Source organism: Vigna angularis, chromosome 7 (genome assembly GCF_016808095.1).
Source record: "Vigna angularis cultivar LongXiaoDou No.4 chromosome 7, ASM1680809v1, whole genome shotgun sequence".
NCBI lineage: Eukaryota > Viridiplantae > Streptophyta > Magnoliopsida > Fabales > Fabaceae > Vigna > Vigna angularis.
Window position 1 is genome coordinate 19,266,387 of NC_068976.1, and position 14,601 is coordinate 19,280,987.

Below are 14,601 nucleotides of genomic sequence, written 5' to 3' on the forward strand. Positions count from 1 at the left end.
GATAGAAGAGGATGGGTAAAATCCAAAAATTGTCTCACAGATTATCCTTTATCAAACAAATACGTTACTAATCAAACAGAGGTGAGAAACTCATGAAATGTATTGAGATCTAGTATAGGGATCTGCGTAGTTCAATATTTACTAACTTTTCAAATAACAGCAACATAACAATTTGGTCAAGCTTTAACCAAAAATCAGAGAAAATTGGCATTAATAGTTTAATACCATCCACAGCTGCATGCTGCATTGCTATTTATGTATGCAGCAAACAATTTCTTTGGGTTGCCTTGCCTCCATCATATGTAGAAAAGCTTATCAAATGGATATACAAAAAATATGTACAGAAAAATATTCTAACATTATCAGAGTACCTTTATCTGTGCTTCTTCCACCCTTGTGCATAACCATTGTAAAAAAACACTACTCTGAAGTCTGAACTCTCAGATAGCTCAAACTAAAACCTAACAATGTAAGAACTAAGAAGTTAATGTGTCTTTGTGTGCGAGAAACGTGAAAGCTGAAAATCCATAAACATTCAGTAAATCCAGAGAGAAATAACATTGAATTCAATTAAAATGTAGAAAGGGAAGCTTCTCATCGTCTTGCAATAATCCAATCCCGATTTAGAAAGACATACTAGAATCCAGAAATGTAACAAACAACTAAAATTCGTTTCGTGGAAGGTTTCTAGGATAGCTATTTCGGAAGTGAAAAAGCAAACTTCTCCACTACCTAGGCTTAAGTTGCTTTGCTATACAAGTAAATTATGAATAATGGGTTGATGATTCAAAGAACCTGCCTGTCAGCTGCCTCAGCAACAATGGGCAATCTGGGGATTTGACCCACCAAGCACGAAGAAGAACCATAAATCAAGCACACCAAGAGGAAAAAGAAGACGGTGCTATCCAAACTCATCATCAAATCCAACCCCAACCCATCCCTGGGATTAAACCCTCTTTCCAAGAGGTCGGGGAAAATCAACAGCACATCAAGGACGATGGCTTGCATAGTGTTGAACCTCACATACCTACTGAAATTGGGGTTTCTCACCACAACAAAATAAAGGGTCAAAAACACTAGAAACCCATTAAAGGGGAAGCTCTTGAAAACTCTTATTGCAGGGACCAGTGGTTGAATAATGGCCTGAACAGGGTAGAACTGAGTGATTACATACTTTCCATACTGTATGCCATCGAAGAAAGGGTAAAAGTAACAGAGTGCGGAAATTAAACGGTCAGGAACATCGGCAGAATCACTGCCATTGGATTTGGCCACTACAAGGCTTCTCAGTTGATGGGGTTTCCTCAATTTCTTTGGAAGAATGTTGAGTGTGAGAAAAGAAGGGTTGACGGAGGAATGCAGAAAGGTGGATTGAAGTGGTTTTTGTGAGAAGCTAGAAGCTACGGGGCAGAGGAAGGTGGAGGTGGCCATGTTCCGACCAAGGATTCGATTTTCGATACTGTGATGCCAAATGGGTATAGAAGATGAGGTGTGAGAAGAAGATGGACAAGGTTACATAACATCTCACAATCTTTCTTATTTCAACAACATTTCAAAAATATCTTTGTCTTGAGTTCGTGAAAAAAAATTATAAATATCTTATCTCTTTGGTACAATAATAGAATTTTTTGTACAATAAACCTTAAACCTGAAATCAACTTGTATTTATAAAATATTTTTACATTATTGTAAGAAGATTTTTTCGTAAAATATTCATCAATTACAATTTTCCCATTTTAGAATGATTTAAATACCAAGAAAATTCCATTATGATATAAATATTATAGTTTTTTTGTCTGATTTTAACCAAATGAGAATTAATAAGAATGGTGACATTCAAAAATAAAATAAAAATGCAAATAAACAAAAAATTATACTCTAATTATGGCTGTTTGCATATTAGATTGAATTGATTTTGAATAAAAGAATTGTCCACACAATTACTTTGATTTTCTTAATTCGTCTTTCCATCCATTTAATTTGAAACACTTCGTATCAGATCTCTTTACTTTTGAAAAGAACATTAAACAAATAAATGATAAAATATGTAGCAAATATAATAAAAAGTTTATACGTCAAATATTGTATTATATTTTGTTTCTTATAAAATTGTACGGTTTAGGAATGATTGACTTCTATGTAATCATTTCAATATCAATCAATCAGTCAGTTAAAAATTTGATTCTAGAGTTATAAATGGGATGAGATTGAATATTCAAAACTATAAGCTTTATTACATATTGATGATGGACCAACAATCCTTTGTAGTGTTATTATTGACATATTTTTATCTTTGTAAACTTATAGTTATTATTCTTATAATTTTTATTAATTATTTGTGTAATTTTTTAGTTTTTTATCTTTTTAACTAAAACATTCTATGATTTGAAAAATAAAAACAATTTGTAACTTTTTTCTTATTAATAAAACGCTAATTCTCATAATCAAAGAACACGACTGTTTTAACTTAAGTATTCTCCAATGTGCTTTAAATCAATAATGTTCTTATTTTTTGATATTAGTCTTTGATAAAAGACATGGTGCTTTAATAAAATAAAACCAATAGTATAAATCTACAAAATTTAATAATTATATTTACGTATTTTAATTCAAACAAATGATAAAAAATATATAACTTCAATTATTATTTTTTTTCATAATTAGATTCAAGTTGTATATTATAATTTTCCAAATATTCATAAAAACATTATTAATATTATAAAATGTTTCTTTTTTTTCAACTTTTATTGAATTGGATCTGTTTATAAACGTTCCAAACTCTAATTACCAGTTTTGTATTTGATCAAAGGTTGATTAACTGAAGAAAATGCTAATAAACGCATGATTTGGGCTTTCAGGTGTAGATTTGGGCTTTCTGGGCTCGTAACAAACCCACGACAACTTCACTAGAAAACGCTGACCAAAAGTAAGGCACAAAGAAAATAATGGAAGAAGCAAAACAAAGGTGGACATAAAGTAAAAGTGCCATTATATTTTGTGAGAATTGTGGTTTGAATTTGGCATTGAAGATGGAAATCATTGAGCAAACAGTGATGACTTTAGTATGTTTTGTTGTTTATGTAGAGATGATTTGGAATGGGGGATGTGAGAAGAAAAAGGGATGTTTGAGAAATTGCATCGGAGGTAAATAAACAATGATAAATAAGAAATAGTGATAATACATTACATATGGTACAAAAATAAATAAATAAGAAAAGATTTAAGAAGCACTATAGGTGATAGAAACAGTAACAGTAACATCACTAACCCACCCACTCGTCACTGTCTTAACTTTACAGAGTGCGTGCACAACCCAAATCAAAAATTCCTTCAATTTTCTTCACTTCACAGTTTAATTAAATAATTAATTAATGAAGCATTAGTCTTTGTTATGATGATGATGAGTCATGCATATGCCGTTTTATGATTTCAAAATTAATATAGAAATAAGAAAAAGGAGTGGCAAATGGAGGACCACGTAGATGTATGTGTGTATCTATTATCTGGGTCTACCAGGGGCAGGATAACTGGGCCCAGGCCCAGGCCCAGGCTTACCCATAACGGGAGGGGCACTCACTTGATGGAACGCGGGGGACCCGTAGACGTGTCCCGGATGATGCATCATGGCGGCGGCGGAGGACGGGGAGTAGTCGTAGCCGCTCACGGAGGAGGAGGCGGCGGCGTCCTTGTCGCGTGCGGCGACGGTCTTCTCTCCCTCGATCTCGCGGAAGCGCTGGAGGTAAATTTTGAGAGGCTCCACGTAGTCCTCGAATCCTAAGGTGGTCATGGCCCACAGAAGGTCATCGCCGTTGATTGTCTTGCGCTTCTCGCGCTGGCACTTGTCGGAAGCTTCGCCGGTTATGAAACTTATGAACTCCGACACGCATTCCTGCACGGTCTCTTTGGCGTCCTTGGAGATCTTGGCGTTCGCCGGCAGAGCCTTTTTCATGATCCTGCTTACGTTGGCGATTGGAAGGAAGCGGTCCTGTTCCCGAGGCGATAACTCACTGAAGCCGCTGTTCCCCGCGTTCTGCGCTCCTCCCGAGTCGTTGTCCGAGTCAGCCATGGACTCAGCGCGGATTCCGAAGGCTCAACAAATTCAACACTCTACTCTGCCTTCAGTTGACTTCCAGCGAGAGAGTGAAGAGAAAATGGAAGAATGGAATGAGCAGGGTCCGTTGGATCAGAGGCTTAATAAGCCTCTATCTGCTGGACACGTGGACCCTTCTTCACCGTTGTTAGTCGATAAGTGTGTGCTTGCACGGAGGGCTTTTTGACCGTTGGATTTGACGATGGAGCAACGATCTGGACCGTTGGTTTCGTATCCGCTACATGTTCCACTCTGACTTGGACTGTCTAATCGCCCACTCAGCACTGACTTCAAAACTTTTATCCATGGTCTCGATGCCGTTTCACGCCGATAAAAAAAGGATAAAAGAGTAAGGGTGTCTTTAGTTGGAGATAATTGGGGGAGAGTGATTGGGGGAGAGTGGTGGAGTGGATTTGAGGGTGATTTTTTTGTGTGTTTATTTGAGTGGATTTGAAGGTAATTGAGAGTGAATTTTGGGTTGAAGTTTGTGAGAATTAGTGTAGGATTTGATTGATGTGACGATTTGATAAAATTAGTTTAATTGGTAGAAATTGAAGATTGCCAAAATGTCCCTAGGTATTAAAGTAATATAAAATTATATTTGTTAATGTTATATTTAATTGTAAAAATGTTTATTAAAAGTTAAAAATTTGGAATAATTATTAAAAATAATTTTAAAAATATAATTAAATTATACTTGATTGAAATGAATTTTTTTTAAATATAGTACTTGATTGTGATATAATTTAGTTTTAAGAAGTATAAATTTAATTGTTATGGAAGTAAAATTTATTCATTTTGTAGACCGCATAAAATTAACAGAAGTTATAATTATCCATTACATCAAATAAAAACTCATTGCATACAGTGACGTCATAATGAAAAACTTAATCATCTAAATGGTGAATAGTTAAGTTAACATTTTGATTCAGCTGAGCAAACTGTCGGTTCATGTTGAGAGAAAGGTTTGCCAAGTTATCTTCAATACGCTGAACATGCCCCTGCATTTGTTCCATACCCTGCATTCTGTGTTGCAAGTCTTGTACCCCCTCCCATATTGCAAGTCTTGTACAACCAACGTGAAATAATTAGATCATAAGCATAAACATTACTAACACAAGTAGTGATAATTAGATCATGAGTCATAATTACATTAGAAATAGAAGTCATAATATAATATTAATACAAGTACTGATCTAACACATCCTATCAATTTCCCCCCGAATACATTTTACATAATTTATTCCACCGCTTATGCGGTGGAAGTCCCATCAACCTCTTCACACATGTGGGATTTGAACATAAGAAGTCATAGCATTGCTCCAACAAAGTCTCATCAGATATCTGCATCCCACTCAGCATATCGTAAATGTCAGCTTCTGTATATGTGTAGTTCGGGGTCCGACGAAGAATTTCTGTTTGAGAACGTAATATTTCATTCCTATCTTTCATCGTCGAAACTTGTTCTACGGCTGCATTAGAAATGACCCCGAGATGCACATTTGAAGAGGTAAGGGCATCAGTGAAACCGTCCAGACTGGTCCTCAATCCACTAAAGTGAGCATCAACGACATCGACCAGCGGTGCCTTCCTTTTGGAGCCTCTTGAGGATGAAGTTCCACCAGATGGAACGGAAGGCACGGATTCAGTATTCCTTGGACTATATTCATCTATAGATGGAGGCGGTGATGCTGGAGTTGGGTCTCTGTATGTCGTCCAGTCAGGTTGTTCTGGAATGTACTCAATGTTCTGATTCAAATCAACACTAACACGAGGCGTAATCTGACGACGTGTTTGACGAGCGGTCCGAACACCACTCCCAGTAGCTCTATCAGAAGCCCACAACTCCACCATTAAATCATAATGTCTTATGCTGGAAACTCTCCACTTTGATGTAGCTGGCCTTGACTGAAACAACGTAAATGAAAAATGTAGTGGTTGAAGTTATATATTTTAAGAATGTACCAAAAGTCAAAGTTTAACAAATACCTGAATTAGGTCAGCCCAAACCTCGTCTTCAGCTTCAAACCTCATAGTGACACTATTCCAAGCAAAGCCACTCAATCCACTAAAGAGGTCATGAGCCTCCCGCCATCTATCTTTCAATACCTTTTGACGATTTTTTACATTAGCTTTAGTAACATAAACATAACCAGTGTTATGAAGGAATTGAACCATGTTATTGTATGCTTGGGTTGTCCAACTACCATCAATCCTATTCCCCAAACGATTCTCCTCAATCATAGAATGCAAAAGTTTTGCATCCATGTCCTCAGTCCATTTGCAAAACTCTCTGATACCACCAGAGGTATCAGTCGTAGCACCCTTACCCCTGTCCATATTAAACCTATTTGATAGAGAAACCAGTAAGAAGTGAAGTTCAATTAAACATAAAAGTAACAACATGACATATTCAAATCATAGAGTCATAACAATATATTAATTACAATAACTAAGAATTTTGATAATCTCGCCACATTTGATCCGCTATGGCATCCCTAATAGTACTACCAACCCTATAATCATCTTCACGAACTTGAGAGGATGACACATTCTGCTCTTCCCTTTCATTTAACTCGTTATCAACCTCATTAAGCAATGGGTCATCCGTATCAACTCCACGGATAAAGTTGTGTAGGATACAACAAGCCAAAATAATATCCGTCATCGTCTCCAATTCATAATGTGGTTCAGTGCCACTTGCAATGATAGAGAACCGTTTCTTCAATACACCAAATGTTCTTTCAATAACATTTCTTAGTGATGAATGTCGATGGTTAAACAGCTCTCATGCATTTTGTGGTCCTCTGCGAGAAAATTCTTTAAGGTGATATCTGACGCCCCTATATGGTGTCATAACCGTACTTTTCAGCATAAATCCATCGTCGCCGAGATAGTATTTTCCTACAGGTATGTTCACATCAGTACTGATGAATTACAATAAATTCCCAATCATTATATTCCAATGAAGAGACTTACCTTGGGGGATGACCAACAGATCATCTCGATCAAGAGCATTTTTTAAGATTCTAGAATCAGATGTTGTGCCTTCCCACCCAGCTAGAACGTAAGTGAATTTCATATCAAAGTCACATGCGGCAAACACATTTTGAGTTGGCCAATCTTTTCTACCACGAAATCTTGGAGCATCTTCTCTTGGCACCCTAACACGAACGTGAGTACCATCTATGGCCCCTAAGCAATCCTAAACATTGAATTAACAAGTCATCATACAACTGCATAACATTAACATCCTTTGATAAAATAACAGTCTGACTAACACATTGAAATCATTACCTTGAAGTAAGGATAAAACCGACTGTTGTTCAACACATATGGATGAACCTCATCTCCTGATGGCTGAGTTAAAAATTCTGATTCTAGAGTTATAATAGCATTCAGCACATTGTGAAAGAATTTGCTTACCGTCGCCCCAGATCGATGAAAGAAAAATGCGACACTTCGATTCTTGACATTATGCCCAACTATATAAAGAAATTGAGCTACTTGTTCCTCCACTGTAGACCGAATGGCGTCTTTAACTAACCCAGTTGATCTTATTCTCTCACAAAGATTAATAAATGCCTCTGGACCCATCCGAATAATGTCACGACACTGAGTAGTATGCACCAGGTACGACATTAACTCCTGTCTGCGACGGTCTTTGTCGGGAAGGAAATTGCTAACACTACTTGGATCACTCGAGAACATATTCAATATATTCAAGGCATGACAAACAATGCATAACATTGTTAGTGCAGCCAGGGAGGTGGTTATTTGTAAGTTTTGATGTAGTATTGCGACTATATTAAAGTCAACACCAACCACATCATCATTTATATCTTCACGGTCCAAGTACGACATGTCAAATTCTTCTTCCATCTATATTTACTTAAACAAATAATCATACTATAATTAACATCATGCATTCATATATTAATTAAAGATAATCCTATATTCATACATTCATATATCATATATCATATATTCATACATGAACAATATACATTAATACATTCATATATCATATATCATATATTCATGCATGAACAATATACATTAATACAATCATATATTACTTAAAAACAAAACAAAAATATTTAAATAACACATTAAAAAACATTAGGCTATTTATTATAAATAAACGAGCAATAACATTCCTATCTTCAATCTTCATTTACAAACAGCAAATTAAAGAAATTAAAACATTATTTTCATATATTCAAAAATTATATTCACACATTTCACACTGACTTATAATAAAAGAAAATATAATCTAACACACATTTCATATATTTACATATTTAATATAAACAATTACTTAAAATATACATTAAAAAATACCTCTTGAAGACTTATCAAAATGAAGATTCACTCTGCAATGGACGTCCACTTGAAACCTTCACCCTGATACAACAAACATGGCAACGAGATTATAACCCTAATACAACAAAAATGACAACGAGATTAGAAACTTATGAATATAGTATACAATACTATTATAAAAACTTTCTTAACCATTATATACCTTCAATAAACCTTGCTAATACTGGAACTTCAGCTAACTCCTTCAACTTTAGTAGCTAACTCCTTCAACCTTCACCACACTCCACGAATACACCAAGTGGATGAAGTTGTCCAACATTCACCTTCACAAGCTTAACCTCCACAACTTAAACAACAAGTACCTTCACTTTCTTTAGAAGTCCTTCACCTACAACACAAACAAAACAGAGCTTAGGTTAGGGTGGTTGTGCATCTTCACCTTCGTCACCATCCACAGACTCCCAGCCAGTGTCCATCCTCCCCTCCACATCCTCCACCTTGGTCACCTTCATGCCATTTCAGCCACAACAACAACAATGGCCCAACTGCAGCAGTAGACCGGCAACAGCAGCAGTAGCGGACCGAGAAGAAGCACCACAGCACCGGACCGGGAAGAAGCAGCAACACCACCAGCACCATCAGCGGACCGGGAAGAAGCACCACAGCACCGGACCGGGAAGAAGCAGCAACACCACTAGCACCAGCAACAGACTGGGAAGAAGCACCACAGCACCGGACCGCGAAGAAGCAGCAACACCACCAGCACCACCAGCAGACCGGGAAGAAGCACCACCAGCAACGGACCAAGAAGAAGCAGCACCAGTAGCGAAAGAAGAAGCAGCAGGAGCGAAACAAGAAGAAGAAGAAGAAGAAGAAGATGGCTGTAACGAAAGAAGAAGAAGAAGATGGCTGCGAAGAAGAAGGAGAAGAAGATGGTTGTAACCGGATACAAATGCAATCCGGATATACCAAATACGGAAATTGAAGAAAGGGCTGTAACCGGATACGAGCTTCAGTGATCCGGATACATGCACCTGCGAATCCAAAAAACCATATTCGGATATGGCTTCTCACTTTTGTGAAATGGTAACTGGATACACCATGCACCAACCTGTAACCCAGCTTCTTCTTCGTCTACACCCGGTGGTAGTAACCCGTAACCCAGCTTCTTCTTCGTCTACACCCCCTGGCAGCCATTTCCTTCCCTTCAAAAACACCACTACTCCTGCAAATTTTGTTACACAGTGCTATAGAAACCTCACCTCCTTTTTCTTCTTCACACCCAACCACCTTTCCCTTGCGCAGCAGTAGACAATTCTTCTTCTCCTTCAAACAGATACAACATACATACACCATATTAATACATGGTCAAAAAGCTATATCAGCAGTGCAGCGTTGTGTATTATCAAGAGGAGGAATCTTTCCTGTGCAACGTGACCAGGCTGTAGCTTCTCAGGAATCTTCACTGTGTGACCATGGCTGTAGCTTCAGGAATCTTCACTGTTCTTCTGGCATGCAGCCACTCGTGAATAGTTTTATGGTGGTTTGAAATTTTATTATTATATGAGAATAATAACAAATCACAAAAGGGCAGATTAGGCAAATCACCCTTCTTCCTTGCAAATCATCCCAGTTAAGAGAGTGATGCTACAGTACGTGAATCTCGCTGTTACCTTCGATTCATCGCTCACAATACTACGCAAGTGAACACCCTGCATTTTTAATCCATCGTTCTCTTTCTCTCCTTAACAGTGTATCACCTCAAAGTGAACAGACCCTAAATAAAAAAAATGTTTTGTTATACCAAAATAATAAAATATTCGACCCTATTCTTCCAATTTGAGAACGAAAAAATATAAAAGAGTATCTTATATAAAAGAGTACGAATAAAAAAATTTCTAATGTTATTTAATTTTCTTTTATAATTTTCCAAACAAATAATTACTAATTTTAAGATTAAAAAATTTGTAATTAATTGTAATTTTGCATTCATTGGAGTGTGAGTGTCCACAAATTATTAGAAGGTGAATAATTAGTTGTTAGGTAAAGAGTAATAGTTTTCTTCCTTTGGAAGCAAAATTAGATTTTCCAAATATCTATCTAAACTCAGAATATAAGACATAAATTCCCAAATCATTGCCATATTGCCATTAAACCACGTTTCTCCCATGTTTTTTCAATACCTAAAACTCAAACATTTTTTTTATTGTGCTTTATATTTACAAATATGGGATATTATAATCATTACAAAATTATTATATTTGCAATGACTAATGCCATGGATTCCTAAAGTAGATAGTACATGATTTTTCTAATGTTATTAAAAGTAAAAAAAAAAAGATTTTATGTAAGTTTCTAAAAGATAAAAAAAAGATACAAAAATAATAAATAGGAAAATTTCCAATAATAACCTTGAAAGATATAGTAGGTAAAAGGTCTTGCATGAGGTTGCAAATAATGAGTAATAGTTAAATGATAGAGCGACAAAGGGCTTTAAGGAAATGGATGGCAATAGTTTAGTTATACTTAATGGTGACTTTGCATTTGTCACCCACCAATGCATCATTCCTTTAATATCACGTCTTTTACCTTTTGTTTCCTATTATTTGTTCGTCTCTTTTATTTTCTCATGCATTGTTATATTTGGTAACCTAACCAATTTATTTTCAAATGTCTCTAGTCCTTAATTTCATTCTCTTTGAAAAGCATTTATTTATTTTTAACTTAATTAATTTTTAATACGGTCCTCTAATTTTATTTCAATTTTCAAAAAATCTTCATAATTTTTTATTTTTCTATTTTAGTCCTTTTTATTTTTAAAAACATCAAATATTGTTGTTTAGTTATTTTAAAACATCAAATTTAGTCATTTAGTTTTTTAAAGACATTCATTTTGATTGTTCTTGATCCTTTAATTCCATTCCATTAATCGTAGGTTTATGTTTCTTAGATCATCATCATTCATGCTCAAACAAGAAAGCAATCACCAACCAAATTAAAAAAATGAACAACTTTGATGTTTTTATAAAGAATTAAATTGAAAAAATTAATAACCAGTGTTCTTTTTAAAAATTTGAATGAAATTAAATTATCAAATTAGAAATTAAACCTTTCTTTTTTGTGTGCCACACAACAGTTTTGTATTCGTTCTATAAATTTATTTTTAGTACAATTTGATTACACATCTTCATTTCCATATAACACAAATCTCAATTTTCTTAAATTAAATCATTTTTAGTCATACATTGATTATTTATTTTTTTAAAATATTTGTATTTATTATTTATTTTTTACTTATATTTTCACGTGTTCAATTATGTAAATTCACAACGCGATCCTCTTAATATTTAATCATTGATAACAACACATTCTCTTGTTGTGATTTTTACAATTTTAGTAAATAAATAAATTAATTAATATTTGAAGGTTTAAGAGTATAGCTCTTATCCAACAAAAATAAAATGAGATCAAAATCTGGATGAAATTTTTATTTCAAAAATAGAGATAAGATAATCAAATATGCACTCACTCCATGTATTATCATTGTTAGTTTTAATGTTGATAATCGTGAAAAACCATTTCACTTCACAAATTAATTTTATAAACTTAAGTTAGATATAATTAAACTTACTAAAATCAGCATATCCTAACCATATTCCTTCCAATGGTTATGTACTATGCTATAGAATCCTTTATAAAAATATAATCAGATACTCTAAAGATTATTCTTTAATCCAATATTAGTATTTATTGATATAGTTCTTATATCTAAAAGCGTGTATTTCGATTACTAATATTTTTAAGATATATATTATTAGAAGTGAATACAAATTTCACTTTATAAGATTTGTGAAATTGAATTAGCTTTTTAGTCTACTAATTAATATATATATATATATATATATATATATATATATATATATATATATATATATATATATATATATATAATAATAATAATAGTTTCATATGTAATCTCTAGTTAATTTCTAAGATATCGGCTTATTTCTAATTAATTAGCTGCATTATTTTATTCACTTTTAAAATGTCAGAATAAAATACAAGTTTTTATATCTTAAAACAATAATTTACACACGACTGACCTTCTTCTTTTGTATTGTATATTTCCCAAATATTTATCCAACAACTTATCAAAACTGAGAATTGTTTGGCAAAAAAGCCTTTACCTTCATCTTGCAACTTGTAGCATTCAAACAAAACATAATCATATTATGCTATCTAATGTGACAAAACTGCTATAACACATCATTGTAAAAATGAAACTAAAGATTAATAGGCCAAGTTAATAAAAGAGAACAAAATCATGCTAAAGTTCAAGAAAACTCCTTCTCCAATCTCAAATCTTGGTGTTTTGAGGATCCCTTTGAGATATCAATCTCAATTAAGTTTTCATCCTCATTCATCTCATCAATTTCTTCCAAGAGCTCTGTGAAACGTTGCTGTTTGAAAAAGCATTCTGGCCGGAACTCTGAAAAGTGATTGTTTGGAAGTTTGATTTCAATCAAGCCATCCTCCTCCTCATCATAATCATCACAATCATCACTATAAATCGCCAAGTTATCAGATATATCAAGATTTTGATTTCTACTGTGATGAATCTCAGAACTTTCTCCACTCATGGTTGAGCTGCTGTTGCTTTCAGTATCTGACTTTGGATCAGCTTGTTGCTCATACTTCTCAACACTGACTTCAAAACCTTTATCAGTGATGTTCCTGCTTTCACAATCTAATGGAAACGAGGATTCTGACTGTGCTTGAACTTGGCTCTGACAAGTTTCATTTTGTTGGGTAGTAATATCTTCTAATGAAGGCTGTATTTCCAATTTCTTCTGATTATCTTGGACGAGATTTTCATGTAAGGACCCTTTTTTCTTTGTCATTGTGACAAGAAACGTGGTAGATAGAAGAACAATCAGCAGGGTAAGAAGGGAAGGAGAGGATTCAGAAACTGAAAAGAAAATGAAAATTGAAAACAGAAGGACAAGAACCAGAACGATTGGTGATAATAAACTGCCAAAATTTGAACACAGCTTGTGACAGATCTGTTGCTTTGTTACTTTCACCATGATCATTAGCTAGAAATATACTTCTTGTGTAAAATCCAAACCAAATGAAAAGGCTGCAAGAAGATATACTTCTTGTTAATAAGGAGAAGGTCTTTGGAAAAGACTAAAAGAAAGAAGCAGAAATTTTTTCAATCTGTATTGCTTAAAATACAGATTGTGAGAGCAAAGTTAGAGATAAGTTTCAACATGATATAAAGGAATTTGGGGTGCCATGAGAGCCCTTTAAGCTATTAGTTAATAACTTTCTCCAAGTGCCCTACTTTCTATTTTTTAATCAGTTGCTAAAATGTCAAACAAGAAGAAAAGGAGGGAAATTTTTAGCTTTTCAATGTCAAACAAGACTTGTAATTGTAAGATGATGACTAGAACCCCAAAGAAAACAAGTTCTGTGAAGTTTTGAGCATGTTTCATCAAACCTGATAAGGGTGATGTCTGATTCTTGGAAGATCAAGTTCCTTTGCACTGCAGAGCAACTCTGCTAGCAAGGAATCCAACTTCAAAGCAAATTGTTTGTTCTATTTTTCTCTGGCATGGAACCTTTTATTATTCATTATCTGCATGTGATTCTCTTGGAGATAGCATGTGATTCTCTTGGAGATAGCAAAGCTGTCTTTTTCCCGAGAATATTTACAACCTCAAAGCCTTGGACTTGTCGATGCATGTGCCAGCACACATGGCTAGATACCTGACCCAAGAAAACAATTTTATCAAATCAATGGATAATGTGCTCAACAAGGACCTTGCTTCTCCCTCTGTTTCACTCGCAACCAAACAAAACCCATTTGCAGAAACCCAACACACCGATTCAGGAAACTACAGATTTCTCCAAACAACACTTCTTTACGGGAGTTCCTTTCTTGAGACACTAAGACACTTTTCCGTACTACATTTCCATCACTTGCATCAAGCGAATGTTCAGAATTTAAGTCTGACTCTAAGTCCGGTAAAAATAAAAAAAATAGAACATCATATAAATATAAATATAAATATAAATATAAAAATAAAAATAAAAAGTCTATTAATCCATTACTTTAAGATTTTGGATTGAAAATATTCTTAATAAATCAAATTCATATTTGTACCGTATTATCATATGGT

General features: G+C 34.4%; 4 protein-coding genes across 4 annotated transcripts; all 4 read right to left on the reverse strand.

Moving 5' to 3' along the window:
* Positions 1 to 546: 546 nt before the first annotated feature.
* LOC108337385 (protein TIC 20-v, chloroplastic) lies at positions 547 to 1,556 on the reverse strand. The gene has a single exon (XM_017573905.2). It carries the CDS (start codon positions 1,429 to 1,431, stop codon positions 787 to 789), a length of 645 nt encoding a protein of 214 aa, XP_017429394.1. The 5' UTR covers positions 1,432 to 1,556; the 3' UTR covers positions 547 to 786.
* A 1,589-nt stretch (positions 1,557 to 3,145) lies between these two features.
* Positions 3,146 to 4,635, reverse strand: LOC108337325 (nuclear transcription factor Y subunit B-3). Its single transcript, XM_017573825.2, has one exon. The coding sequence runs from the start codon at positions 4,064 to 4,066 to the stop codon at positions 3,500 to 3,502; it is 567 nt and encodes a 188-aa protein (XP_017429314.1). The 5' UTR covers positions 4,067 to 4,635; the 3' UTR covers positions 3,146 to 3,499.
* Positions 4,636 to 6,878: 2,243 nt separating this feature from the next.
* On the reverse strand, positions 6,879 to 8,928 carry LOC128197841 (protein ALP1-like). The gene is made up of 5 exons (XM_052880665.1): positions 8,856 to 8,928; positions 8,779 to 8,804; positions 7,388 to 7,972; positions 7,070 to 7,295; positions 6,879 to 6,994 (listed from the first exon to the last, which is right to left on the reverse strand). The coding sequence occupies exons 1-5, from the start codon at positions 8,926 to 8,928 to the stop codon at positions 6,879 to 6,881; spliced, it is 1,026 nt and encodes a 341-aa protein (XP_052736625.1).
* Positions 8,929 to 12,515: 3,587 nt separating this feature from the next.
* On the reverse strand, positions 12,516 to 14,400 carry LOC108337635 (uncharacterized). Its single transcript, XM_017574202.2, has 2 exons — positions 13,920 to 14,400; positions 12,516 to 13,556 (listed from the first exon to the last, which is right to left on the reverse strand). Exon 2 carries the CDS (start codon positions 13,507 to 13,509, stop codon positions 12,751 to 12,753), a length of 759 nt encoding a protein of 252 aa, XP_017429691.1. The 5' UTR covers positions 13,510 to 13,556; positions 13,920 to 14,400; the 3' UTR covers positions 12,516 to 12,750.
* Positions 14,401 to 14,601: the final 201 nt, after the last annotated feature.